General features: G+C 45.5%; 1 protein-coding gene across 1 annotated transcript in view; it reads left to right on the forward strand.

Annotated features, from left to right (window-relative positions):
- The window catches only part of FLT3 (fms related receptor tyrosine kinase 3), an 88,385-nt gene that overhangs the window by 36,302 nt on the left and 24,205 nt on the right, over window positions 1-27,878 (forward strand). The window contains exons 5-15 of the mRNA XM_058670926.1: window positions 1,197-1,326; window positions 6,456-6,583; window positions 7,954-8,093; window positions 8,190-8,343; window positions 11,562-11,730; window positions 23,755-23,858; window positions 24,570-24,678; window positions 24,941-25,104; window positions 25,815-25,921; window positions 26,009-26,141; window positions 26,235-26,339. Of these exons, the coding sequence (XP_058526909.1) occupies window positions 1,197-1,326; window positions 6,456-6,583; window positions 7,954-8,093; window positions 8,190-8,343; window positions 11,562-11,730; window positions 23,755-23,858; window positions 24,570-24,678; window positions 24,941-25,104; window positions 25,815-25,921; window positions 26,009-26,141; window positions 26,235-26,339 (1,443 nt within the window). The remainder of the gene's footprint in view (window positions 1-1,196; window positions 1,327-6,455; window positions 6,584-7,953; window positions 8,094-8,189; window positions 8,344-11,561; window positions 11,731-23,754; window positions 23,859-24,569; window positions 24,679-24,940; window positions 25,105-25,814; window positions 25,922-26,008; window positions 26,142-26,234; window positions 26,340-27,878) is intronic.

The raw sequence follows: 27,878 nt of genomic DNA on the forward strand, positions 1-27,878 counted from the left end.
AAGAAAATGTCTGAGGGATTCAAGTGGAATGTCCCTTGTTAGAGGTTAGTCTGCAGTTTCTGTTTGGTGCAGTCTCCAGTTAGAGTTTAGCTGGCAGCTTCTGATTGGTTAAGCTTCAGTCTTGTTTTGTTGCTTACCTTGAGTTGATCTTTGGTTTGCTTCTGTACAAATCTAAAATGCTGGAGCTGTCTCGGACAAATGGCCTTTGAATGGATTCGTTTGTTGCTTGAGAACATTTGAGAGCAGGCATTCGGTGCAGTGGTTAGACTGTCCTTTGGGATCCTGCATATGAGAGCCTGAGTGTCAGCTCCACTCCTTATTCCAGTTTCCACCTAATACACACCCTCAGGGGCAACAGACGATGACTCAAATTCAGGGCTTTCTGCCAGGGACATGTGAGACTCCCACTGAGTTCTCAGCTCCTAGATTTGGCCTGGCCCTGGCCTGGATATTACCAGCACTTATTTGGAGAGTGAAGGGAGTGTGTGTGTGCTCTCTCTCATCTTAAAAATAATCAGGGTGAATGCTTTGCCTAAGAGTTAAGATGCCCATGAACACAGCAGAGTGTGCTGGCTTTGCTCCCTATTCCAGCTTCCTGGCAGTGCAGACCCTGGGTGGGAGAAGGTGATGACTCATGGAATTGGGTCCCAGCCACCTGGGAAATCCAGATTGAGTTCTGATGTCAACACAGCCCCACTCTGGCCACTGCAGTGAACTGCTGCATGGTTCCATCTGTGTTTCTGTTTCTGCCTTTGTCTCTCTCCATGTCTCTGTATGTGTGTATGTTTAGAGAGTCCAGTGTGAATGGGGTGCTTGAATAAATCCCCAAATACAATTCTAATTGCATCCATTTCTGCTAGGTATAGATTAAACGTGGGGGAGAAAGCTGAGTTGTGTTAATTAACAGCTTTGAACACTGTGGACGGGCAGGTTTCTGTATCTGATGTGTGACTCCAAGTCTGTGTCCACATGGCTTCATCCATCCGTCTCCCCGCCCCCCACCTCAGTTATCAGTAAATGTGTGAAATGGCCACAGCAGGTGGCTGGTAACCCAGAGCTGACACTACCCCCAGGACGGCTGGGTAGGGAAGAGGAAGACAGGAACACTTCTTACTGACTTAGACTGCTGTGTGGAGGGGGCTGCTAAAGTAATTGTGTTTACAATACTAAGTTGCAAATTATTTGTGGTGCTTTAGATACCTTGCTTTACACGCTGAGAAGACCTTACTTCAGAAGATTGGGCAACCAGGATGCCCTGGTCTGCATTTCTGAGAGTGTTCCGGAGCCAGTTGTGGAGTGGGTGCTTTGTGACTCCCAAGGTGAAAGGTATGGCACGAGCGCAGGTAACTGCTGCTTCAGCTGTTTTCCTGAGTCTCTTCTTAATGCTGCTGCTCTCCTAACTGCGTGCAAAACTTGATTTATCCCCACTCAAGCAGTAAACTCAGAGCATACCTTTGTTTATTTGCTCCCCTGCTTATCAGAAAGGCAGAGTGATAGAGGGTAATAGTTAAAGGGATCTTTCGTATGGTGGTTCACTCCCCAGATGGCTGCCATGGCTCTGGGCTGGTCTTGTGCTGAAGCCAGGAGTCCAGAGTCCCGTCTGTGTCTCCCATGCAGGTGGCAGGGACTTAAGCACTTGGCTCATCTTCTGCTTCCTTCCCAGGAGCATGAGCAGGGAGTTGAATGGGAAGCACATCAGCCAGGACTTGAACTATCGTGGCATTATGGGATGCCCATGTCACGAGCAGTTGTCTAACCTATTGCATCCCAGGGCTGGCCCCAGTAACTGGGAAACTTGGGCTCCTTGAATGTAAATCATGACTAATACAGGCTTCACAGGGAGGATGCTGGGGTTTTATGGTGGAGGATCTTGGATACAGAGAGAAGAGGGAGACAGAAAGAAAGATCTTCCATCTGTTGGTTCACTCCCCAAATGGGCACACAGCTGGAACTGAACTAACACAAAGCCAGGAGATTCTTCCAGGTCTCCCATGCAGGTGTAGGGTCCCAAGGTTTGGGACTATCCACTACTGCTTTCTCAAGCCATAAACAGAGAGCTGGATAGGAAGTAGAGCAGCTGGGCACAAAGCAGTGTGCATGTAGGATGCCAGCATTGCCAGGCTGAGGATTAGTCATTTGAGCTATCACACCAGTATCTTAGATGCAACTTCTCAGATGAACTTCCAGTGCTCTCTGCATTGTTCCTTGGCATTGCCCCATCCACCTAGAAACTCTCTCAGCAACAATATTGTTGGCTCAGGAAAAACAAGGACACTGATTTTACAGCAGAATTGCCTTATAAAGGAGAAATTTCCTGCGATGAAATAGTTAACTTAGGATTCTTCTGTTTATTTTAGAAAAACAGTGTGATGTAGTGGTTAAAAGATATATAGAAGGGGCTGATACTGTAGTGAGCTAAGCATCTGCCTGCAGCAATGGCATCCCATATGGGTTCGAGTCCCAGCTGTTCCACTTCTGATCCAGTTCCCTGCTAGTGCTTAAGAAAGCAGGGGAGGATGGCTCAAATACTGGGCCACTGCATCCACTTGGGAGACCTGGAAGAAGCTCTTGCCTGCTGGCTTTGAATCAGCCGGGCTCCAGGCATTGCAACCATTTGGGGAGTGAACCAGCAGAGGGAAGATTTCTCTCTGTCTCTTTCTCTCCCTCTCTCTATTTCTGCAGCTCTGCCTTTCAAATAAAGAAAAGAAATTTAAGGCTATAGAATCCATAGATAGACAACCTGAGTTTATACCTAGCAGCTAAAAAGTCTTGAACAATCTGTGTCATCAGAGGAAGGGGGGTGGTAGCAAGTGCCCACTGTTTAAGATTAGATGTAAAGTACATGAACAATTGCCCGCAGCTGGTAAGGACAGTGCTTTCACATGGGCCACAGCGGAATAATCACAAAGAATTCACATGTTTAAACTACTCAATCTACACTAAAAAGCTTTAGTTGAAAAATGGGACAGGAATGAAAGTAAAAAAATCATGTTACCAATGACAAATGATTTCAATGTGATCTCCAGTTTCAGAAGAGAGGGGGAGCTATACTGTGTTCTGTGGCTGCCTGCAGTATCTGCCAGGTGTTGGTTTCTGCAGTCCCATGGATATCTCATTCCAGGGAAGCTTAAGTCGCTGATGTACAACAGCATAGCATTGGCGTGGCCTCTGTAACACGGAGGGTTAACTGTCATGTGGGCTGCCCACATAGCATTTTAGAATGCTGATTCTGGTCCAAGCCAGTCCAACTTGGATTCAGTTCAGTGCTAGTGTGCCTGGGAAGATGGCATAAGTACTTGGATCCCTGCTACTGATGTGGGTGACCAGGACTGAGTTTCCGGCCCTTGGCTTCAGTCTGGCTGCAACCCAAGCTATTACAGCCATTTGGGAAGTGAGTGATAGAATGGAAGACCGACCTCTCTCTCTCTCATCATTTCAAATAATCTCTCTCTCTCATCATTTCAAATAAATTCTGAAAATCTTTTTAAAAAATAGCACTTTTTTTGTATAATCCACATATTTTTTCTACATATTTTACATGAACACTGGAGAATTGGTAATATTTCATACCATAATGTTGTGTAAATAGTTATACTGTGTTGTTTAGGGAATAATGGCGAGGAAGGAACGTCAGTAGGTGTATCTTTGGAATATTTTTCCTCGGTGGTTGGTGGAGTCTGCGTGCATGAACAGGTGGGAGTAAAGGACTGACTGTAATGTGTGCATAGAGAAGAAAGCTGGAAAGGCATGTACCTAAATGCGAACACGTGTTACCTCAGGGTAGTGGAAATATGCATAATTACATTTTTCCCTCTTTGGGTTTTTTCCCATATGTCACAATATTTCTCCAATGAACTCAAAATGTTGTTGAAAAAATATATAGTGTCAGAAAAATAATTTTAAAAAAAAGGATACACAAACAACAACTACACTCAAATGATCAAGGGAAGGGTGAGTCTGCGCAGACTGCCAGACTAGTAAGTGATGTGGGAAAGGTAATGTTTGGGGAAATGCTCACTGGGGGCCCAGAGGTTCTTTCTCTTACAAGACAAGAGGAACGGGCGTTGCTCCCCAGAACACGCTGGTGGTCCTGGCCAACATCCTGCAACTGACATGTGGCTTTCCTCCTCTGCTTGCTGTGGGGGCCCTGGTGACTCTGGGAGCTTTTGCCTCTAGGCCTCTCCCAGCTCATCCTGTCCTATGCTTGGAGGAAACAGGTGCCTAACTTGTTAAGCTACGTTAAAGCCCAGTCATGCCTTTTCCCTTCCCTCTCTCTTTTTTCCCCCCCTTTTCCTGTAGTCTTTCTCAATTCCTCCTTTTAAAAGATTTATGTGTTTGTTTGAAAGGCATAGTGATAGAGAGGAATGGAGAGAGAGTAAGAGATCTTCCATCTGACCACAACAGCCTATTCAGGTCCAGGCTGAAGCGGGGAGTTCAGAACTCCATCCGGGTCTCCCATGTGGGTAACAGGGATCCAAGTACTTGGTTCACCTGCTGTGTTCCCTCCCGTGCACATTAGTAAGGAGCTGAATGGGAAGTGGAGAAGCCAGGACTCAAAAACCAGCACTCCCATATGGGATGTCAGCATCACCAACCCCAATCCTTTTCTTTCTCTGTCTTTTAACAACAAAAGAGTTCACCAAATGCAAACATTTTTGAATTCTTTTATTTTGTAATTCTTTCCAATATTACTCTAAGTAGCTGAAATAATGAATGACTGACTAAACCCCTTGAACACTGGGTGTAACTGTGGATTTGGGTCTGTTTATCTTTTGACCTCTTCTTCTAGAATCTTATAGTTTGTTATTTTCCTAAATATTTGTTGTCTTTTGAAAACATGTTCAATGGAGAACCAAACAAATCATAATGTGTTATTAAAATGTCTGTCATTGCCCAATAGCGTTTATGACACAGTAGCAGATTTCCTAAGCTTTCGTGAAAGTCCTGTTCCTTGTATATGCCTTGGAGTGTCCTGGATTCCAGGAAAGCCGTTGGGATTTTCTTTAGCTAGATGGTAAGGACGCCCCCTCTCAACCTGCAGGATTGAATTGTTCTGAGGCTTGCAAAGTTGCACAAAACCCGTGTGTAGCAGCCTTACTTACAAGAGGGGCTGACTGCGCGTTACATCTAAGCTTCTAAATGTTTAGGATTGGAAAACTTCAAGTCCTTCTGTGTCCAGCTCAAAGTTTGACGAGAGCCTTGGATTTGTAAAAGAACAGGACAGGTTTGTGTATGCTAAAAGCTCGTTGTTTGAACATGTGATTGTTAATAGTGTTAAATGCCAGAGGAACTGTCACGATGCACTGTAAGTGGCCTTGCACTGGCAGGTTAAACTGCCACCTATAGCATCAGCCTTTCCCATGAGTGCCAGTTCAAGCCCCAGCTGCTCCACTTCTGATCCAGCTCCCTGCTAATACACGGGGGAGTGTAGTTTATGATGGCCAAAGTGCTTGGAACACTGTCACCCACTTGGGGGACCCAGATGGAGTTTCATACTCCTGGCTTTAGCCTGGCTCAGACCTGGCTGTTGTAGCCATTTAGTGCACCAACCAATAAATGGAAACTCACTCATTCTCTTGTTCTCTCTCTCTCTTCCTCTCTCTTTCTCCCCTCTTTCTGTCACTCTTCCTCTCAAATAAATAAATATTGTATATGTAATGCTTTACACGAGGTAAGATACTGAGCAGCCAAAGCTCTCATTGTCTTTCACCATGATTTCATGTTTAAATATGTGTTACTGGGTGGGCATTTATTTGGCAGAGCAGCTAAGATATACATCAGAGTTCCAGGGCTTGTGTCCCGGCTCTGTTCCTGACTCCAGATTCCTACGACTGCCCAGTCAGGTGATGGCTCCATTAGTCTTAGGAGTTCCTTCTCCTAGCTGGGGCCTAACCAGCATTTGGGGAGTGAACCAGCAATGGAACCAGCCAATGGGAGCTGTATCTATCCGTGTCTCTGTGTCTCTCCAATGAAAAAAAAATTATAAAATTATTCCATACATGGGTGAATTATACTTCTGACACTAGTTTATGTCTGTGAGTCTCAAGTAATTATTTTGAATTGGGATATTGTAACTCGTTTGTAATTGTAATTAGGTTATTATGTCAAACTATGCTAAGAGAAACTAATTTCATCTCATAAAACCAGCATTAATGGCTCCATGTCATTAATTCTTTGGTTTCTTTGCGTGGGAGGAAGCAAAACAATATGATCAATAAGTTCTGTCAAATGGTTTAGGAAGGACCTGTTAGTAGTCTTGTTTCAACAGAATTTGCTGTAGTCATCACTGACTACTGAGTAGTTATACTCCTTCCATAATATGTAACATTCATTCATCACTGTGTCTCTTTAGCAACCCTGCATGCCCATTTTCTGTTCAGACTTTAAAAAATCAAATTCTCTAAAAATGATAATGAAAAGTGTTTAGTCAAATGGCCTTTATTTTCTGAATGCAGCTGTAAAGAGGAAAGTCCAACTGTTGTGAAAAAAGAGGAGAAGGTACTTCGTGAATTGTTCGGACCGGACATAAGATGCTGTGCAAGAAATGAACTGGGCCGGGAGTGTACCAAGCTGTTCACCATAGGTAACCCTCCAGCACCGTGGGCCTTTGCTTTTACTGACTGTTCCTTAGAAACCACCTAGGACTGACAGTAATCGTGTAGGAATCACTCCACTTCCGAAATTCTACTGTGTTGGCTGCCTGGGGGGAGGGCAGTTCATGGTGGGCCTTCAGGACTCCCCAGCCTGCGGGCTTTCTAACTGGGTGAGGTACAGACAGTTGAGCACAGTGGCTCTCTGGGGGAAGGGAAGCTCAGCAGGCTTCCAGAACCATCCCCCACTCCTGCCCCCCCACCCCACCGCCCCAACGTGGAAGTTTTTTGACCCGCTTGGGTACAAGCAGCTGGGCTGCATGACTCTCTGGGAGGGCCCAGGTATCGTGGGTGCCAAAAGCGCCAAAGGGACCAGAGGCCCTGGGGACCTGGGAGGGTTTGGGTTTGCATAGGGATGGTGGGATCGCACAGGTGGGAGTGAGCGATAACCTGTGGGTTTATGCCTAGGTTAGGAATTACAGTGAAGGACTTACATGGATAAGACCACGACATATCTATATGAGTATGGGGCTAACACCAAATTGGTTTGGAGGGGAGAACAGAGTGAAGGAAGTGGGCCTGATAGCATAATCTGGAGCGGAAATGTGGGCTCACCTCTGTGGGACTGCAGTCTCTGCTGGCTTGCCCAAGAACTGCAGATGGCAGCAGGCCTGGCTGGGGAGCTAAGGGGGTGCCCCAGCTGGGTTGGGGTTCTCACTGATAAGGATGAGAGCAAGATTGGGGGCGGCAAGCTGGGCTGGACATGGCTACAACCTCCACCGGTGCAGGTGTGCACTGGGTACAGGAGCAACAGACTGGGCTAGACTCCAGCCCCCACTGGTACTCATGAGAACCAGGTTGCATGTAGAATGGGCTGAACCGTCAGAATATGTGCACTTTGAGACTCTGAGTTGATATGAGGTGGCGATTCCTCGTCCCTGGATACTGGGATGTTGAAAAGTCATGTGTAGAGTCTTCCCCCTATAATCTCTGCTCTCGCCCCAGAAACAACAAGAAGAAATAGCAAATTTGGAAACAATAAGTTCACCCAATTTTCCCTAAATCTGGATCCTTCCCACCCTGATCAATCATGTAATTATTATAAAAAAATAAGACAATTATAAAGAAATTTTAAAAAGAAATTCTATTGTTCTCTACCATTTTAAAATGCAGTAGGATGGAATTTGGAAATGCTGATTTCTTTAACAAAGACTAGCCCATCTTCCAAAGAGGCTTCTCGCACAGTGGTCAGTAGCATTGGAGATGATCTTTGCTCTGCAGAATGTTTGGGAAATATTTGATGATATGTTTGATGATAAAAATCCCCTTTCTTCTGCTCACTTGGGATATTTTTATCTTCCAGATCTGAACAAGACTCCTCAGGCCACGCTGCCTCAGTTGTTTCTGAAAGTAGGCGAGCCCTTGTGGATAAGGTGTAAAGCTGTTCATGTGAACCACGGATTCGGGCTCACGTGGGAACTGGAGCACAAAGCCCTGGAGGAGGTAGTGTGGCAAGTTTGCACTCTGAAAATGCAAGTGCAATGAACTCCTAGCACCAGCTGAAAACACAACCCCCAACTGCGTTTCTTTACCATCTAGGGCAGGTACTTTGAGATGAGCAGCTATTCGACGAACAGAACGATGATTCGGATTGTGCTGGCTTTTGTATCATCCGTGGGCAGAAATGACGCCGGGTATTACACGTGTTCTTCTTCCAAGCACCGCAGTCAGTCAGCTTTGGTTACCATCCTAGGTAATACAGGCTGCTCACTTAATGATAGTCTTTCGTACTTTTTTTAAAAATACATATTTAACTTTTTTTAAAGATTTATTCATTTGTATTGGAAAGCCGGATATACAGAGAGGAGGAGAGACAGAGAGGAAGATCTTCCATCTGATGATTCACTCCCCAAGTGAGCCACAACGGCCGGTGCTGCGCCGATCCAAAGCCAGGAACCTGGAACCTCTTCCAGGTCTCCCACACGGGTGCAGGGTCCCAAAGCATTGGGCCGTCCTCTACTGCTTTCCCAGGCCACAAGCAGGGAGCTGTATGGGAAGTGGAGCTGCCGGGATTAGAACCGGCGCCCATATGGGATCCCGGCGCATTCAAGGCAAGGACTTTCGCCGCTAGGCCACGCCACCGGGCCCATATTTAATTTTTATTGCAAAGTCAGACATATACAAATAGAGGAGGAGAGACAGAGAGGAAGATCTTCCATCCGTTGATTCACTCCCCAAGTGGTTGAAACGGCTAGAGCTGTGCCAAACCAAAGCCAAGAGCCTGGAGCTTCTTCTGGGTCTCTCATGTGCGTGCAGGGTCCCAAGGTTTTAGACCATCCTCGACTGCTTTCTCAAGCCACAAACAGGGTGCTGGATGGAAAACAGGCTTGCTGGGATTAGAACTGGCGCTCATATGGGATCCTGGCGCATACAAGACAAGGACTTCAGTAGCTAGGCCACCGCGCTAGGCTTCAAACTTTTTTTTTTTTTTACGATTTATTTATTTTATTACAAAGTCAGATAAACACAGAGGAGGAGAGACAGAGAGGAAGATCTTCCATCTGATGATTCACTCCCCAAGTGAGCCGCAACGGCTGGTGCTGTGCCGATCCAAAGCCAGGAACCTGGAACCTCTTCCAGGTCTCCCACACGGGTGCAGGGTCCCAAAGCTTTGGGCCGTCCTCGACTGCTTTCCCAGGCCACAAGCAGGGAGCTGGATGGGAAGTGGAGCTGCCGGGATTAGAACCGGTGCCCATATGGGATCCCGGCGCGTTCAAGAGTAGACTTTAGCCACTAGACCATGTCGCCGGGCCCCAAACTTTTTTTTTTTTTTTAAGATTTATTTGTTTTTATTGCAAAGTCAGATATGCAGAAAGGAGGAGAGACAGAGAGGAAGATCCTCTGTGTGCTGATTCATTCCCCAAGTGGCCGCAACAGCTAGAGCTGAGCTAATCCGAAGCCTGGAGCCAGGATCTTCCTCCAGGTCTCCCACGAGGTGCAGGGTCCCAAGGCTTTGGACCATTCTCGACTTCCCTCCCAGGCCACAGGCAGGGAGCTGATGGAAAGTGGGGCCGCTGGGATTAGAACTGGCGCCCATATGGGATCCTGGCATATGTAAGGCAAGGACTTTTGCCGCTAGGCTATCCAGCCAGGCCAGGTCATTCAAACATTTTTTTTTAAAGGCCTATGTTTATTTGAAAGACAGGGTTATACAGAGAGAAGGAGAGAATCTTTCATCCACGAGTTCACACCCCAAATGGCCACAACAGTCAGAGCTGAGCCGATTAGGAGCTGGGAGCTTATTAGCGGCCTCTCACGTGGGTGCAGAGGGTCAAGGACTCAGGTCATCTTCCGATGCTTTCTCAGGCATTAGCAGGGAGCTGGATGGGAAGTGGAGCAGCTGGAACATGAACCTGTGCCCGTATGGGATCCTGGTGCCACAGGTGAAGGTTTACCCTACCACGACACCAGCCCCAAATCATTCAAACTTTAAGCATAATGATATTTCATAATGTTAATGATTGCTATATTGATTTTTTAATCATTGGCAATTACCTAATAATCTTTATTCATATTCTAGTTGCTTTAGTGTCCAGTGTGAGATATAGAAAACAAATTTTGCTTTCAATATACTGTTACTACCAAAAAGTTGAAAAAGTTACTGAGTAAGAATACTTTGTAAAAATAAGCTGCCAGGGGGCTGCCATTGTGGCATAACAGGTAAGGTTGCTGCCAGTGACATGCTAGCTTGTGTCCAGGCTACTCCACTTCCCATCCAGCTCCCTGATGATGGCCTGGGAAAAGCAGTGAATGATGGTCTCTGTGCTTGGGTCCCTCCTAACCACACAGGAGACCTGGATGAAGGCCCTGGCTCCTGGTCCAGCCCTGGCCTTTATGGCCATCTAGGAAATTAACCAGCATATGGAAAAGTTTTCTTTCTTTCTGTCTCTTTCTATAACTCTGATTTTCAAATAAATAAACCTTTTTTAAAAAAAAAAAAAAAAGCTCCCTACTCTCTTCTTTGCTTATGCCCACTTCAATTGCACTACTGTTGACCAGACCACATTGTCACGTGACCATCTGTTTTTATTCTGTTCTCCTATTCCCCAATATACCGTAAGTTTCCTCAGGACACAGACAACCTTCTCTATCCTTGTAGTGCAGGAATTGACCCAGAGCTTGAACACAAAATAGGCATTAGGATGTAGCTATTTGACAAGCCAAGTGCCAGGGCAATGAGCAATGATTGAGAAAAGCGCACAAGTGCCGAGTTGCACTCCCAATTTAGATGAACTACATAGAATCTGAAAGAAAGCATGGCTACACGGTCACAGATTAGGATGCAGCCTTCAGCCATAACTCAAAGGCTATGAAATACAGTGATTTCCATAGCAACTAGTAAGGGAGGGTTCCAGAAGGAAATCTTGTGAATGCTGCCGGTCACGTTGTTCTTTTCTTTGTGCCTCGACATGATTTCATGAAACACCTGTCGCTGAGCGAGGAGCAGCTTCCAGACTCTCACCACCCTGCACATGGTTGGCTGGGCAGCAGACAGCGCTTCGGTTTCTTGACTTCCTGAGATTGTCTGCAAATCTGTAGACTTTTTTATACCAGAGGTCATCAGAAGTTTCCTGAAAAACCTTTTGTTTTGTTCAGAGAACTCTCATCCCAAAATAAGCTCATCTTTTTGGTCCACTCTTTCATGAACTTTTTGAAGTGCCTGTGCATTTTTCTGGGAAGAAAGACAGTCATTTATACCACATTTTTAGAAAGGAATCTGGACCCCAAAAGATGCCAAACTCACTCCTAGAACCGCAACTAGGACTTGTTCATTTCTCCGTGGGGTACCTAACCTGACTCCCAGCATGCCAAAGTCTGAGTTGGCTTATATGAAACTGATGAGTAAAATTTCATTGTACATCACCATGTGACCCTCAATGTCTAACTTATAACGCACTCTCTTTTGAACAGAAAAGGGGTTTATAAATGCTACCAATTCAAGTGAGGATTATGAAATCGGCCAATCCGAAGAGTTCTGTTTCTCGGTCAAGTTTCAAGCATACCCACAGATCCGATGTTCCTGGACCTTCTCTCAAAAGTCTTTTCCTTGTGAGCAACAGGGTCTCGACGATGGATACAGGTGAGACGAACAAGAATTGTTAGACATCGCGCATGGCACAGCCTTCATTTCCCATGGCCTTCGGGAGGGAGAGTGTTCCACTGACTGAGGTGGATTCCCCATGTCCGCTGTGGGGGGCTGGGGTTCACACTGCCGAGTGTGAACATTGGCCCTGATGCCTCATACACAGGTGGTTTGTGGGGCACACCCTGGGAGAGGATGACTTATGCCAAAGCTCTCTCTGTCCTTCCATGCCCATCCTGAAACCCTGTCATACAGAATGAATTTTAAGAAATAAGAGGTGTTCTAACTGTGGAAGATACAGGGGGTCTAAAGAGAGAATGGAGAATTCCCCCTGTAATTTTGTCTTGAATGTCCAAGAATAATTGAAAAGTTTGGAAAAATGAAATTAAGTTGTAAAATTATGTTGGTGCAAACAAATGAAATCACCCATTGTGTTTCTACAAAATGTACTTTCCATAAATTTCCTAAACGACCTTTAGATGCATGGATTTCAGCATGTTTAGCACCAAAGTAAACATCTTTTAATTCCATTTGCCATGAACTGTATTTATTTTCACACAAAAAGGCACACACACACACAGAGAATCTCATCTGTTGATTCACTTCCCAAATGCCTGCATGTGGCTGGGGCTGGGGTCAGGTCTGGGCCAGGCCAGTCAGGTGCCAGAAACTCAATCCAGGTCTCTTAAGTGGGTGATAGGGTTCCAGCTACTTGTGTCATTCATCATCTGCTGCCTCCCAGGGTGCACATTAGCAGAAAGCTGGAATTGGAAGCAGGACCAGGACTCAAACCCAGGCCCTCTGATATGCAGGGTGGGCATCCACGTGAGCTCTTAACCATCGAGCCCAATTCCCTAGCCATGAACTGTATGAGGGGCTATCATAGTTGCACAAATCCCTGGGAAAACAAATTTTCCATTCACCACTTATTATTGGGCTATTTCTGTATGAGTTGATGCATGCTTCTGTTGAAGTGCAGAGAGCAAACAGCAGACAGCAGAGTAGCAATCAACCCTGCAATTTCTTCAGTCAGTGCAGCTGCAAGAAAAGCAGACAGGATCCCGTTTGGGTGAGCCAGGGCTCTGCAGTGCTTCTGAGCCAGAAGGTTACTACCTGCTATTTGAGAGCTGCACGCACATGCAGATGACTGTAGTAGCAAAACTCCTGACAAACAGGAAAATGCAACCTGGAGGTGCATTGGTCTACGTTTGCAAAAATAAATACAGAAATAGCCCAATAAGGAATGAAGGGAGTTCTGGTTTTCCGCGAATTTGTACAACTGCGTTCAAGACTCTTCAGGGGAAAAAAAAAAACTGATTTATTTATGTATTTGAAAGTCAGTGTTACAGAGAGAGAATGAGAGAGAGAATCTTGGTTCATTCCCCACATGGCTGCAGGGGCCTAGGATGAGCCAGGCTGAAGCCAGGACCAAGGGTTTCATCCCGCTCTCCCTTGTGGGTAGGAGGGGCTCTAAGCACTTGGGGCCTCTGCTACTGCTTTTCCCAGGCAGGGAGCTGGATGGGAAGTACAGCAGCTGGGATTCAAACTGGTGCCCCATGGCAGGCAAACCACTGCAGGCAGTGGTTTTCCTGGTTGCACCACAGCGCCAGCTCCTTTCAAGACCCTTGTGGGAGGCATTCTCCATTCCTGCTTTTGGGAGTGAAGAGCTGTTTCCCCTCTAGCTGTGGAAGCCTTGGCTCTTGAGATTGATCCCAGGGAATGTGTGATTCCAGGCAGGGATACGAGGGACTGGGAGACACACATCAACCCTCCAGCAAGCCGGGATCTGGAGTAAATCACTGTCCCAGCCCGCGGTCTGAAGCCAACTGCCCAAGGATCATGTGGACACCTGCTCCTCACCTAGATGTGCAGAATCTACACTGGGGCCCCGAGTGTGCACATGCGCTGAGCACTCTGGGTGCCTTCTGCCCCAGTTCTAGATCATGCTGTCCACTTGGTAGTCACCCACCACATATTGCCACGGGGGGTTTGGAGTGCAGCCAGTGTGTGCTGAGAGGGGTCGTAACTGCACAGCACGTGCTGCCTTCTGACAACTTTACATTGAATAAAAAAGTGCAATGGGGTGGTGTAACTGTCTCATTGTTAGTTTTCCTGTTGGCTATGTGGGGAGATGACAGCATTTGGATATGTTGAGTTATATGAAAATCTATGATTATTCTTCATCTCACTTGGTTCTTTTGGGTTTGATTATGTGGTTAACTCTGAATCTTACTTTAATTGATTAATTATGAGATATAGGCAGACAGAGACACAGAGAAGTTATATCCCACCTGCTGGTTTATTTTCTCTCAAATGCCGCCAACAGCCAGAGGTTGGCCAGGTGGAAGCTGTGAGCCAGGAACTCAGTGTGTATGGGAGAAACCTAACTCCTGCTGTTTCTCGGGGTCTTTATTAGCATGAAGCCAAAGGTAGGAGTAGAGCTAAAACTAGAGCTAAGACATTCCATTATAGGATGTGGGTACCCCAACCAGCATGTTAACTGCTGTGCAAAAGCCAGCCTGAGAATTTTAAAATAATATGTGTGGCTTGCCTTTGTGGTCCATATGTTTTAGTGGACAGCACTGGTCAGGACAAAGAGTGGCATTCCTTCAGTTCTGCGCTAATTTTGTGAGTACTGTATATATATATATATATATATATACACAGTATATATAATATATATATATTTTATTATATATAAAAATATGTAATATGTTATATTATAATATAATATGTGATATAATATATAATATTATATAATATGTTATATAATTTATCACATAATATTATATATTATATTAGATATATTAAATTATATCTATAATATATATTATACATATTATATATTATATATAATACATATATATTATATATAATACATGTAATATAATATAATATATTATAAATATGATATAATATATTATATAATATTATCTATTATATAATATATTATAATATATTATATGAATATTATAGAATATTTATAAATATAAATATAAATATATATAAATATTTGAAGTCCTCACATTATGTACACTGGGATCCCATGTGGGTACCGGTTCATGTCCCTGTGGCCCTGCTTCCCATTCATCCCCCTGTAATGCCTGTGGCCTGGGAAAGCAATCGAGGATGACCCAGGGTCTTGGGACCCTGTACCCATATGGAAGACCTGGAGGAGGCTCCTGGTGAGTGAATCAGCGGATGGAGGGTCTTCCTCTCTGTCTCTCCTCCTCGCTGTATATCTGACTTTTCAGTAAGAAAATAAATCTTCAAATATATATATGTATAAAGAATTTTTTAAAGGGAACAGATTTCATGTAGTTCATATACACATGGCATTCCAAAGTCTTATTTTCAAAGTCTGAAAGAGAGAAACAGAGGGAGAGCGGTTATCCATCAGGTGGCTCACTCCCGAGAGCATTACAACCACTAGAGCTGGGCCAGGCTGAAGTCAGGAGCTTGACGCTTCTTCCTAGTCTCCTGTGTGGGTGCAGGGGCCCAAAAACTTGGCCCACCATCAGCTGCCTCGCCCAGGTCATTAGCAGCAAGCAGGGTCGGAAGTGGAAGATCTGGGAACACGAACCAATATGGGGTGCTGGTGTTGTAGATGGTGAGTTAGATTGCTACATCTTTGCACTGGCCTCCAAATGATTTGTATCGGGTTGTTGCATGGATTTTTTTTAAAAGATGCCACGTTGAGTTTGAGTGTAGGCATCCACTTCCTCTTATCCCAACTAACTACTCTATAGATGTGTCCAAGTGAATGAATGATTTGGGGCACATTCTGACTCCTATAATGTTTTGTTCCTCTTCTCCTTATAATTTCTGATACTATAATTACCTTCTTGCATGTTAGTTCTTACCAGTGAGTTCATAAAATCCATACAGACCCGTGCCCTGTCATTTCTCTCTCTGCCCAATGCCTATTCAGTGAATGCATGTTTAATACGTGAATGAATTCAACTCCTGGAAAATAGCTAAAAGGACCTTGAGTCTGAGCCAAAGATCAGTCAAAATTATTCTCTGTTTTTATTTACATATTTATTTATTTGAGAGGCAGAGAGTGCAAGAGGGAGAGAGCTCCCATCCTCTGGTTCCCAAATGCCTTTGACACCCCCTGGCTAGGCCGCCCGATCAAAGCTTGGAGTCGGGTATTTGGTCTAGGTCTTCCACCTGGGAGCAGAGACCCACCTACCTGAACTGTCACCACTCCCTGCCAGAGTTTTCACTCACTGGAAGTTGGAGTCAGGAACCAGAGCTGAGTATCATACCTACACACTCGAGGGTGAGATGCAACTGTCTCAAACGCCAGCCAAACACCTGCCTCCCGGGCCTCATCTCTGCACTACAAGGCCAACATGCCTTCACCACAACATCCGATACTCAGTGCTCATTTCACAGGCTACTCTACACACCAGCAAAAGGAAAGATGAGACCCCCTTCTTCATGAAAAAGATGCTCAAAATATTGAACAAAAACATGAATAACCAAAATTTGAGCATACTTTTAAGTCCCCTCTATGTATTTTGCTCTCCACATCAAGCTGTGCTGTGTTGGGAGGTGACCCGACTTCTTTCCAAATTCTATTAAAAAGCTCACAATTTAATAAGAGACTGGTTTCCAGGCAGTACATATGCTTCGCCTTCCACTTTGATTCAATGACTGAAGTGAGCTGGAATTTGGGAAGTCCAGTAGAATTGGACAATAATAGGGTACTTCACAAAACTTGTGGACATGGAATTGAAATATAAGTTCAAGGTCAGTGTTGGGACATAGAAGAAGTGTCTTTGGACGTCTGGTTCACTCAGCTCTGCTTCTGATCAAGCTTTCTGTTCATGCATCAGGGAGGCAGCAGGCAGTGTGTCAAGTGCTTGAGTCACTGCCTCCCATGTGGGAGACCTGATTTGAGTTCTGGGCTCTGGCTTCAACTTAATCCCATAGGCATTTCTGGGGTGAATCAGTGCATGGAAGATCTCTCTTTGTTTCTGTCCCTCTCTTTCTTGGTCTCTTTGACTTTAAAATAATTAAAAAATAAAATTTAAGGCCTGTTGCGGCGGCCCAGTGGCTAAATAGTTGCCTTGCACATTCTGGGATCCCATGTGGGCGCTGATTCCTATCCCAGCTGCTCCACTTCCTATCTAGCTCCCTGCCTGTGCCTGGGAAAACAGTAGAGGACAGCTTTGGGACCCTGCACCTGCGTGGGAGGCCCGGAAGAGGGTCCTGGCTCCTGCTTTGGATTAGCTCAGCTCCAGCTGTTAACAACCACTTAGGGAGTGAGCCAGTGCACAGGAGATCTTTCTGTCTCTCCTTCCCTCTGTAAATCTGTCTTTCCAATAAAAATAAATAAAATATTTTAAAAATAGAAATATAAATTAAAAAATTTTAAATATGAAACTAAGGTATTTATTTTGATGTGGAACTTTTCTAAAAATCACACATAGGTTTTTTTTGGGGGGGTAATATGCATTTTTCATGCTCTTTTGAGGATCTCTTGTATGTGTAGGTTTCAAAAATGTTTTGCTCCAAAATGAATTGAACTTCTCATTCCATTTGCCATGAGCTTTTTTGAAGCATTCTTATGTTTTAGCAATGTTGCAAGAGATGAATTTATAGCCAAAGTGACAGGAGGTTGTTTTTTGAGTGTGTAACCGAAAGCCCTGTGTAATAACAGCACCCCTACAGAAGCTCTGTGCGGTCACGGCGTGTGTGCCGGAAGCCTTGTTGCTTCCCCCACCTTCACAGCTTCATTTCTCCAATTTACTTCCTCAAAGATTACACCAGACTCCATTAGGGCTGGCTTTTACATGTTTGCATTTTATTAAATTATAACTTGCTAGTGGTCTGGCATCCTGGTCTGGATCAAAGGTTCCAGGATATTCCACCTGTTTGCTTATGTAATGTCCCATCTGCGTAGACTTATTGTAAACACTGCATCTACCTGTTTCTAATTTAGTAATTTTTAAAGCCCTCTTGTTTATTAGACCTTTATTTTATAATCTCTTCTTTTGAAAAAAATTATAGTTTTTATTTGAAAGGCAGATTTTACACACAGAGAAAGAAAGAATCTGGGTTTTCATCTCAAGTGTATTGTCTCACTTTATATCAATAAATATGACTGTACGGCTGCAAAATTTTCAACTTTTCAGAGGTTTTTATCTTCACCAACTCCTACTGATTGGTGTGATGACTTCAGTCTCTTTTTTCCCTTGCATCTTTCCCATACTTTTCATTCTTATTCTAGAGTAAAGATTCGAAGTTTCTTTTTTCCCTCAAAATGATTACTGGGTTTCGTAAGCTGCATGACAATGATGATCTAGCACAGCTATTGTGTTTGCTATGGGATAGTTACTCTTTTAGGCACTTCACACAAAAGACCTGTGTATTTTGAAGATTCCTCCTCCAACAATTGTAGCGGTAGATACGATTATTACTATTATCCCATTTTACAGGCCAGGAGAGTGAGGCGGAGAGGAATTGCCACACACACACACACACGCACAGATAATGACAGAGTTAAGATTCCTGGCAGAAATAGTTTCTTGACACGAGCTCGCTTTAAAATTTTCAGGATCTCAAACACAGAAACGGTTCCTGGAAAAGTTCCCCACAGGATGGGGTTTGGGGCTGGGGATTCTGAAACTGTTTGGGAAGCCTGCGTCCGCTGTTGGAGTACCTGGATGTGAGTCCTGCCTCTGCTTCTCAGCCAGCTTGCTGCTAATGCACACCTGGGAGACAGCAGTGCTGACCCTGCGGTCGGGTCCCTGCCTTCTGTACTGCAGACCCAGGTTGAGTTCTAGGTTCCTGACTCAGACATGGCCCCGCCCCCGCTATTGTGAGCATCTGGGGAGTGGGCTGGTAGGTGGGAGAGCTCTGTCACCTTTTTTCAGATAAATAAAAGATTTCTAAGTTTTTGGAAAATGTAATCAAAATGTTTGGGGCAATTTTTTTTTAAGTTCAATCACCTTTTTAATGAGAGGCAGTGCATGCTGGAAAGTAGTTCAAAAGAGATCATTTTAATAAAAAGTGCAGAAGTATTGAAAGGTTTTTACTTTTCAAGTGTGTAAGACTTCCAAAGTTTTAGAAAATAATTTTCGTTTTGTGGATTCATTTGTGGTTATAACAAAGAGTGGGAAAAAACCCTCTATTTTTCACAATGGGGGTTTGTTTGCCAAGAAACTTGGCAATTTTTCGTAGATTGTATATTTGCTCTGCCAGGTCCCCTAGCGTTCACCTAGTGATCTGGATAATGTAGCCAGAGAGCTCAAGGTGAAGGCCACTAAAACTCTCGTAGTTGAGGTGGCTTTTGGAGGCATGGACTATCCAACGTGGGTCGGGGTGTAGGGAAAAAAAGTAAGAGGTGGAGAACAGAACAGGAAGGAAGAGAAACAGAAAAGGAGAGGTAGTAAGGAGGAGGGAAGAGAGTGGAGGAGGGAGGGGAGGGAGGACAGCGAAAGGGAGAGAACCCACGAGACTGCAGGGGGGTGGCGGGCAGAGAGGGGTGGAAGAGAGGAAGGTGAGCGGCAAGCAGGGCTAGATCCGAGAGGAGTGCTTTTCATTCTGACCATCCCTGTCTTCTATGGAGAGAAGGTCCTTCTTTGGGGGCACTGCAGCGTTCCCAATCCTATGGCCCAGCATGGCTCACTACACTCTTGGCATGAAGGGTGGGGTCGTGAGCCAAGGGGCAAAAAATTGTGAAATCATATATATGAGGGATTTTTCACAAAGTGTATAGAAAAATGTATTACCAAAAATGCATGAATTTCAACATTTCTTTTTAAAATTTATTCACTTTTTTATTGGAAAGTCAGATATACAGAGAGGAGGAGAAACAGAGAGGAAGATCTGTCCAATGATTTACTCCCCAAGCAGCCACAATGGCTGGAGCTGAGCCAATCTAAAGCCAGGAGTCAGAAGCTTCTTCCGGGTCAATCAAGTGGGTTCAGGGTTCCAAGGCTTTGAACTGTTCTCTACTGTTTTCTCAGGCCACAAGCAGGGAGCTGGACGGGAAGCAGGGCTGCTGGGATTAGAACCGGCGCCCATATGGGATCCCGGCACGTTCAAGGCGAGGACTTTAACCACTATGCTATTGTGCCAGGCCCGATTTCAACAGTTTTTACACCAAAATAAATTCATCTTTTAATTCCATTTTCCCCCATGAACTTTAAAACTTTTAAAAAACCCTTTGTTTGAACTATAGAGAAAGAGACAGGTCTCCATTTGCTGAGTCACTTCTCAGATACCCACAATGGCTGGAGAACAGGTCCGACTGGAGCCGGGGGACAGGAAGTCAGTCCAGGTCTCCCACGTGGGTAGCAGGAATCCTACTACTTGAACTGTCATCTGCTGCTTCGTGCATTAGCAGGAAGCTAGAATCGGGATTGGATCTGAGACTCAAACCCAGGTACTCCGATGTGGGAGGTACGTGTCCCAAGCAGCCTCCCACGCACTGGGCCACAACACCCATGCCTGTCACTGACTTTCTCGTGGCTGTGTGTCCCCAAGTGTGTCGGTTCCAGAAGACACTGGAGCCCTCAGCACACACTCCCTCCTTCCAGCTCTGCTGGTGAAACTCAAGATAAATGTTGGAAGAGTTCAAGAACGCTGCAGGCACACGGCCCCCGCCGGTGACTTTGGTGTCTGTGGGAGGTTGGGGCAGGCTTCCTGCCCACCGTGTGTGGCTGCTGGCCCCCTTTTAGTCTGGCCAGCTCTTCCTCCCAAAGCTGCAAAGCTCTTGGCTTCCCCGGGCTGTTGTTGCTTGCATGTTCTCTGTGCTCTGATTTGGCTTTGGAAGTACCTTGCTCTGAGAACATGGCCTTCTCTCCCAGGTAGTGCCTTTACACCACCAGCCACTGTTCCAGCTCCTGACCCCTCCGGGCTGGCCTGGGAAAGAGCACGGACCTACAGTTTGATGAGGGAGAAGAAAAGCCTTTGCAAGGTTGCCAGGAGAACACATCTCATGCGCCTCTGTTGTCTCATCGTCCACTCAGATTTCAGGATCTGCCATGTCATTGCCAGCTGGCTATTTTTAGAAAAGCCCTGGGAGAGGGGCTGGTAATTATAACACAGAGGGTTAAGTCACTTGCTTTACTTTCTATCCAGCTCCCCCTGATGGCCCTGGGAAGGCAGCAGATGATGATGACCCATGTGCTTGGGTCCCTGCCACCCACATGGGAGACCCAGATGGAGTTCCTGACTCAGCCTAGCTGTTGTAGCCACTTGGAGAATGAATCAGTGGATTGAAGATCTCTTCTTCTCTCTCTTCCCTTTTCCCTCCCTCCTCCTCTTTCTGTCACTCGGCCTTTCAAATGAAATAAGTAAATCTTAAAAAAAGAAGAAAAGAAGAAGAAGAAGAAAGAGACTAATCCTCTGCCTCCAAGTGTTAGTATCCCATATGGGCACCAGTTCATCTCCCAGCTGCTCCACTTCCCATCCAGCTCCCTGCTAATGCCTGGGAAAGCAGTAGAGGATGGCCCAAAGCCTTGGGATCCTGCACCCGCATGGGAGACTGGAAGAAGCTCTTGGTTTTAGATCAGTTCAGCTCTGGCCATTGTGGCCATTTGAGGAGTAAACCAGCAGATGCAAGATCTTCCTCACTGGCATCTTAATCTTTACGCCAAATGTCCGCTGTAACAAGTTTATTTGGAAAGAAAGTCATTTTGAAATCCGTGCATAAATCCGTACACATTTCCCATGAGCTTCTGCAGTATTCTGTCTGAATGTCATCATCGTCTATGTCCAATCCAGCTCCTACTATTTCTTTTGTTCCTAGTGCCTCCTGGGATGGCCTTGCTTCTGCTTTCCCACTGGCCCTGCTTTAGACAACACTCATGTTGGTATGCTGTGTAACCTCAAGTCTGACCTTTTTCCTCTGCTGTCTTAGGACTTCTTGTTCTCCACTGTAACTGTTGACGTATGTGCCTACAGCACCAGACCATAAGCACTATGACAACAGGAACTCCATTTTTCTTTTTTTTTTTTAAGCTTTATTTATTTTCACTACAAAGTCAGATATACAGAGAGGAGGAGAGACAGAGAAGAAGATCTTCCGTCTGATGATTCACTCCCCAAGTGACCGATCCAAAGCCGGGAACCAGGAACCTCCTCCAGGTCTCCCACGCGGGTGCAGGGTCCCAAAGCTTTGGGCCGTCCTCTACTGCTTTCCCAGGCCACAAGCAGGGAGCTGGATGGGAAGTGGAGCTGCCGGGATTAGAAATCAGCGTCCATATGGGATCCCCTGGGCGTTAAAGGCGAGGACTTTAGCTGCTAGGCCACGCCGCCGGGCCCAGGAACTCTATTTTTCAAAATTGAGATCCCTGATTCCTCCTGCAGATAGTCTACCATTGCCAATTGAGAGAATGAATTCCTGGATTGCCAACCTGTCTCCAGACTCCCCTACCATATACTTGTCCTGCCACCATCAGGAGAATCTGAGATACAGTTTATGATACTGAGTCCTTGCCAGGAATCCCAAGCCTTTACTCCCTGTGCTCATCATCTGTTCTCAGTGGCTACCCTTACTTGTCAAAGTCCCCTGGCAATTGGCCGCACTCTACCTATTCAGCCCTCCTCTCTTCTGCACCACAACATGGACCTCCAGTCCAGAGCTCCGCTGTCACCAAGTGCAGGGGCTCCACCCACTCTTCTCTCCTCTTGTTCCTCGTCCTAGCTGTGCCTAATCCTTGACATCTGCTCATGTGTCCTCTCCTCTGCACCAGCCATCTGAGAAGATCAGCTCAGTCCCACATTGTCCACTGAACTCTACTCTTCCACGTTGGCCTCTGCCTTTTTCAATCATCTGCAGGTATTTAGCGCGATGCTTATACCAGACCACACCTGTAGATTTTTTCCGCTCACCTGGAGTATGATATCTTTGGACAAGCATCCACCTTTATTTATTTTTTTTTTGTTGTTTTGTCTGTTTTTAAGATTTCTTGCATTCTAAGCAATTCTGTGTTTCTTTGGTTGATTGGTTGTTAAATGTCACAGAATTTAATTGAATAGAAAAAGGTCCTTACTTCTCCTATCCTATCCTATGCTATGCTATCCTATCCCATATCCCAACTGTAATGCTGGACTCAAAAAATCTGATAGACATTGTTGATCATCCCCAGTATCAAGTTATCGAGGCCAAAATGTGTTGCATTAGGAGTTGGCACTGTGGCAAAGCGGGTTAAATCACTGATTGTTAATGTTGCACTCCACATCAGAGTGCCAAATTCAAGTCCTAGATGCTCCACTTCTGATCCAGCTCCCTGCTGAATGCCTGGGAAAATTAGCAGTAGATGGTCCATGTGTTTGTACTCTTACCATCCACATGGGAGACTCAGGCACAGTTCCTGACTCCTGGCTTTGGCTTGGCCCAGCCCTGGCCATTGTGACCATTTGGGGAATGAACCAGCAAATGGAAGATATCTTTTGCTTTCTCTCTGTAACTGTCTTTTAAGTGAGTAAATAAAACTTTTAAAGACACATCACATGTTTGAGGGTTGTGCTTAATACATACCACAGCCTGCCGAGATCACTCCAAGATCTCTGTGTTGTGTGGGTCTGACGCTTCACCACTGTTAACTGCTATGTAAGTCAAGGATTGACCATAAGTCCTGCCTCGAATCAACACCAGTGAGCCAGCACTCAGGAAGCTCCCCTACCTGCAGGCAGTCTTTCATATTCTGGAAAGCAAGAGTGTCCCAAGTGCACAGAACAACAGGGGCTTTCAGGAACTTCCCTGCCTAATATGTCCAAGATTCCCATGGAGATGGTAGGATGAAAATACAGATTTTGAGTCAATTGGGTTGAGAATGTGGCCTGAAATGTTGCACTTCTAGTTTAGCCGGGGTGAGAACAATGCTGCTGCCTGCGGTGCCCTGCTGTGGACGCAGAGGACAGGGATCTGGAATACAGACACTTTCTTGTCCTGGGAACTGCAGCAGCTAGGGAGGGTCTCAAGATTGACATACTTTCTATGTTTTAACTATGCCTGTGAGGGTCACTTAAGCCTGCCTTTTATTCTTTCTCCATCAGCATATCTAAGTTTTGCAACCACAAGCACCAGCCAGGAGAATACATATTCCATGCAGAAAATGATGATGCACAATTCACCAAGATGTTCACACTACATATAAGAAGTAAGTTGGATTGCCAGGAATCCTTTTATGATTATGATTATTATTATTTATTAGTCTATGCCAGAAAGCTCTAAGTGTGGCTTGAGGATGCTCCAGACCTATTGGTCTGATGAAATGTTTTGAGATTTTACTCTCCTGTGCACTAACCTGGCTTATATGTATATATCTTGTCTTGTGTTTATCCCAAGACACTAGAACACTTTTCACGTATCTTCTCTGAATATGCTTTATTGTTCTGACTTAAGAACACTGTGACTTAGTGTTCAGTGAGTTATGTAAGGTCATGCATGAGTAAGAGAAGGCTGAGCATCGTATTACCTGCTGTTTACTTGCTTTAATCATCTGCAGCTCTTTGGAATACAAAAGATGAGAATGCATGTTCCTGAGTTAATTGGCAGATGTTCTCCTGCAGCTAAACCTCATTATCAGGTGTGCAGGTGGACAGCGATCTACACACAGCTGTCCACAAGAGAAGCCCAGCACTGAAAACATGGTGCGCAGTTTAGGGGTACAGAGCTGTATGTTACGAAGATCAGCTTGCAAGCAGGGAATGGGGAGTGGCCAGGGGACTTGAGGGGTCCCCAGAGAGCCATCCTCTACAAGCAAGAACAGCTGTGGAACACAGAGGCAGCCTAGCCTGCAGCCACCTTTGAGACCATTTCTTGGAAGTGCCATAGTCTGTGAGCTCGTTGTACATGTTGTTCTCCGCAGGGGGACCTCACGTGGAGACTGAGATGTCAGCGAGTCAGGCGTCCTGTTCCTCGGACGGCTACCCGTTACCGTCTTGGACCTGGAAGAAGTGTTCAGATGGGTCTGCCAAGTAATCAGGACACAGTGTCTCTCGTAACTGAAGGACATAAAACCCTCTGCCACCTTCCCTCTGTTCTCATGAGTGCAAGTTGCAGAAGACATATATCTGCAATGCTTCCCTTCTGAGTCAACCACAGTTTCCCCCCCTGGTCTTAGATTCTGATCCCTCCTAGTAGATGGCTGCCTTTTAGAACTTACTACAGAAAGCCCCACTTCCGACTTGATGACATTCCCCACCCGGCTAACTTCTCTGTCTGTTCTGTCCCTTGCAGCTGCACAGAAGAAATCACAGAAGGAGTTTGGAATAAAAAGGCTGGCCAGTGGCGTTCGAGCAGTACTCTAAACATGAGTGAGGCTGTCAAGGGGTTCTCGGTCAAGTGCTGTGCATACAATTCTGTTGGTACATCGTGCAAAACAATCCAGTTAAAGTCAACAGGTATGTGAGTCATTGTTGCAACACTTCAGGGTCAGAAATTCCCCTCTTGTTAAAAATTAGTCTCTCTTGCTGGTTTGGAGGGTGGGGAGGGAATTTTTACAGGTTCAGCTCATGAGAAAAGAGGGCTTTTTGAGCCAGCCAGGGATCCCCGCTGACATCAGCTGGCCTGTTTCGCAGTTTCAGGCAGAGTTCTGCTTAGTGGCACTCAAGAGTTAAAATGATGCAGAGACCCATCACCTCTGAGTGTCCTCAGTATGGACAGGATGTTTCAGATTTGAGAAACAGATCGAGCGATTTAAGATTGCTCTCTGTTTTTAGCCTTCTGTTTTCTAGTTTGTCTTTATTTTTCAGAACCCTCCTGGAGCCTGGCTGCCTACACGAAAATGAAAAGTTTAGGGTTGCCAGCCTCACAAAGCTAACTTTCTATATCTTCCTAGAAGGAACACAAGCTGCTTCTTCTCTCTCTCCCCCAATGACTTATCCTATGGGCTTCAAGAGATGAAATTCTACTTAATCCTAGTAAATGATTTTTTTAAAGAGGGGTTTAGAAGCACTGACGATCTCAATTTCGTAGGCAGGAAACCCATTCTTGGTGAAATACATTGTCTGATGCTCTGTGGGGAAAGCAGACATCGAGAAACCAGCGGTTCCTCAAAGAGGATGTGAAAGATGGCGACAGGGGCTTACTGTCTGCTGTGTTTGCTTGGCAGGCCCCTTCCCTTTCTTCCAAGGCAACATCTCATTCTACGTGACGATTGCACTCTGTCTTCCCTTAATTGCCATCTTAACCATGCTTCTCTGTCACAAGTATAAAAAGGTAAAAGCGCAGGTAGAGGTTCACAGTTGGCTTCTGGGGTCTGTCGCCCTGCCTCTTGCTAACTGACTCCTTGTTTCCTCTCGGAAGCAATTTCGCTATGAAAGTCAGCTGCAAATGGTGCAGGTGACGGGCTCCTCTGATAATGAGTACTTCTACATCGATTTCAGAGACTATGAGTACGATCTCAAGTGGGAGTTTCCCAGAGAAAATTTAGAGTTTGGTAAGAACCCACCACCATTCCCCATGTTTCTATAGCTTTTCTTTCCTGCTGGAGAATCCTCAAAGAGCACTGACTTATCATTTGTCTTTGCAGGTAAGGTGCTAGGATCAGGTGCTTTTGGAAAAGTGATGAATGCGACAGCCTATGGCATTAGTAAGACAGGAGTCTCCATCCAGGTTGCGGTCAAAATGTTGAAAGGTACAGTATGTGTGATGCAGTGATGCAGCCATAGAACACCCCCAAAACTGGGAGAATTACCACAGAACCCCAAAGCTAGATCCTTGTGCTTCACGCACAGCAAGCCACTCACTGATACCAGCATGATGGGAGAGAGCTGATGTTTATTGCAAAGCACATAGCCAAAAGGTAGGTGGTGACTGATCAGTTCCCAGACTCACTGAGGAATTAAAGGCAGGTTTACAGATTCAAGGCAGGATTGGGTTGAGCAGTGCATGACGAGCTTATGTGTAAGCCTCTCTTGGGTACATGGTACTCGTGGCCTTGCTTCGACTAATCAGTGAGAGGGGCCAGTGTGTCTCTTTTGCAGTGGCAGAGGTGTGTGCCCATCTGGCTAGGGTCTGAGGGCACTCTGGGTCTTTTGATCAGGGCTTGGAGCATCTGCGAAACTCCACAAGACAGACTAGCGCTGCAGCGTTAACTCCAGGCGCAATTTGAGTCTTTATGAGTCAGGGTCTTGGGGCTGGCTTCCACTTTGTGCTCCTCACTGAATATAATGAATTAGTTTTTGTGGAGGGGCTTTGAGCTAAGGGGACATACAGGGACCTGATAAAGTTTACATCAAAAGCATAATTGGGTTTGGGGTTCAGCTTCAAATCAGCACAAGTGCACAGAGGCAGTTTCCCTCCTTCCTTCCCCTGCTGCATAGTTTCTGTTTGGCATGCTGCAGGGTCTAAAAGGGAGTAGGGTTTGTACCACCAAATTTTAAACACAAAACTGTCTTCTTTCTGTTTAGTTTTTATCAGCTCACTATTTGGGGGTCTATTAGCTACTGGTAGAAGTTGTGTCTTACATTTTGACATACATTCTTTGTAGAGTTTAATCTCATTTCCCATTCCTGGCTCAATGCACTCCCATCTGACATCCACTCCACTCCGCTCCGAGCACTACTCGCTCAGCAAGAGCACCCCGACTTGGCTGGCTTGCTACACTGAACGGTGACCTCTGCAACAAGGAAGAGAACATTTCCCCTCCTCCCTCTGAAGGTGTGCTGAAATGCTCTGGCAAGAGGCTGCTGGAAAGGAGAAAAGGCCACGCAAGCTTAGGAATGTGCACAAGGAAAACAAATTCATGCCCAGCAGTCATAGACAAAATGTGAACTTCCAAGATGAGCCACAGAGTTGAGGCTGACATACCATCCTGGGTTACAGGAAAGGAATGGAACTGTGGATAAGGAGCTTGGGCATCCTAGAGATGGGTGGCAGCAAGCTGTGGGGAGGGATGGAGGAAGAAAGAGTTCATCCAGTGATGTAGTTGGAACAATCAGCCAGAGAACAGATGACAGATCTCTGGTCCAGCTGGGTGCCCTGGACTTGGAGACTTGTATAGTCTTCTCTTGCTCGAGTTGAACTTTCTCAGTTGATGAAATTTCACAGTTGCCTTCCTTCTGGAAAGGGAACCCCTAGCCATCAGCGAAGGGAACGTCAGAAGACCTTCCCCAGTGCTTTGGAGAGAAGGAGGACCCAGAGTCAGAAAAGTGAGGTGGCACTGGGACCCCAG

The sequence above is a fragment of the Ochotona princeps genome, chromosome 12 (assembly GCF_030435755.1).
Source record: "Ochotona princeps isolate mOchPri1 chromosome 12, mOchPri1.hap1, whole genome shotgun sequence".
NCBI lineage: Eukaryota > Metazoa > Chordata > Mammalia > Lagomorpha > Ochotonidae > Ochotona > Ochotona princeps.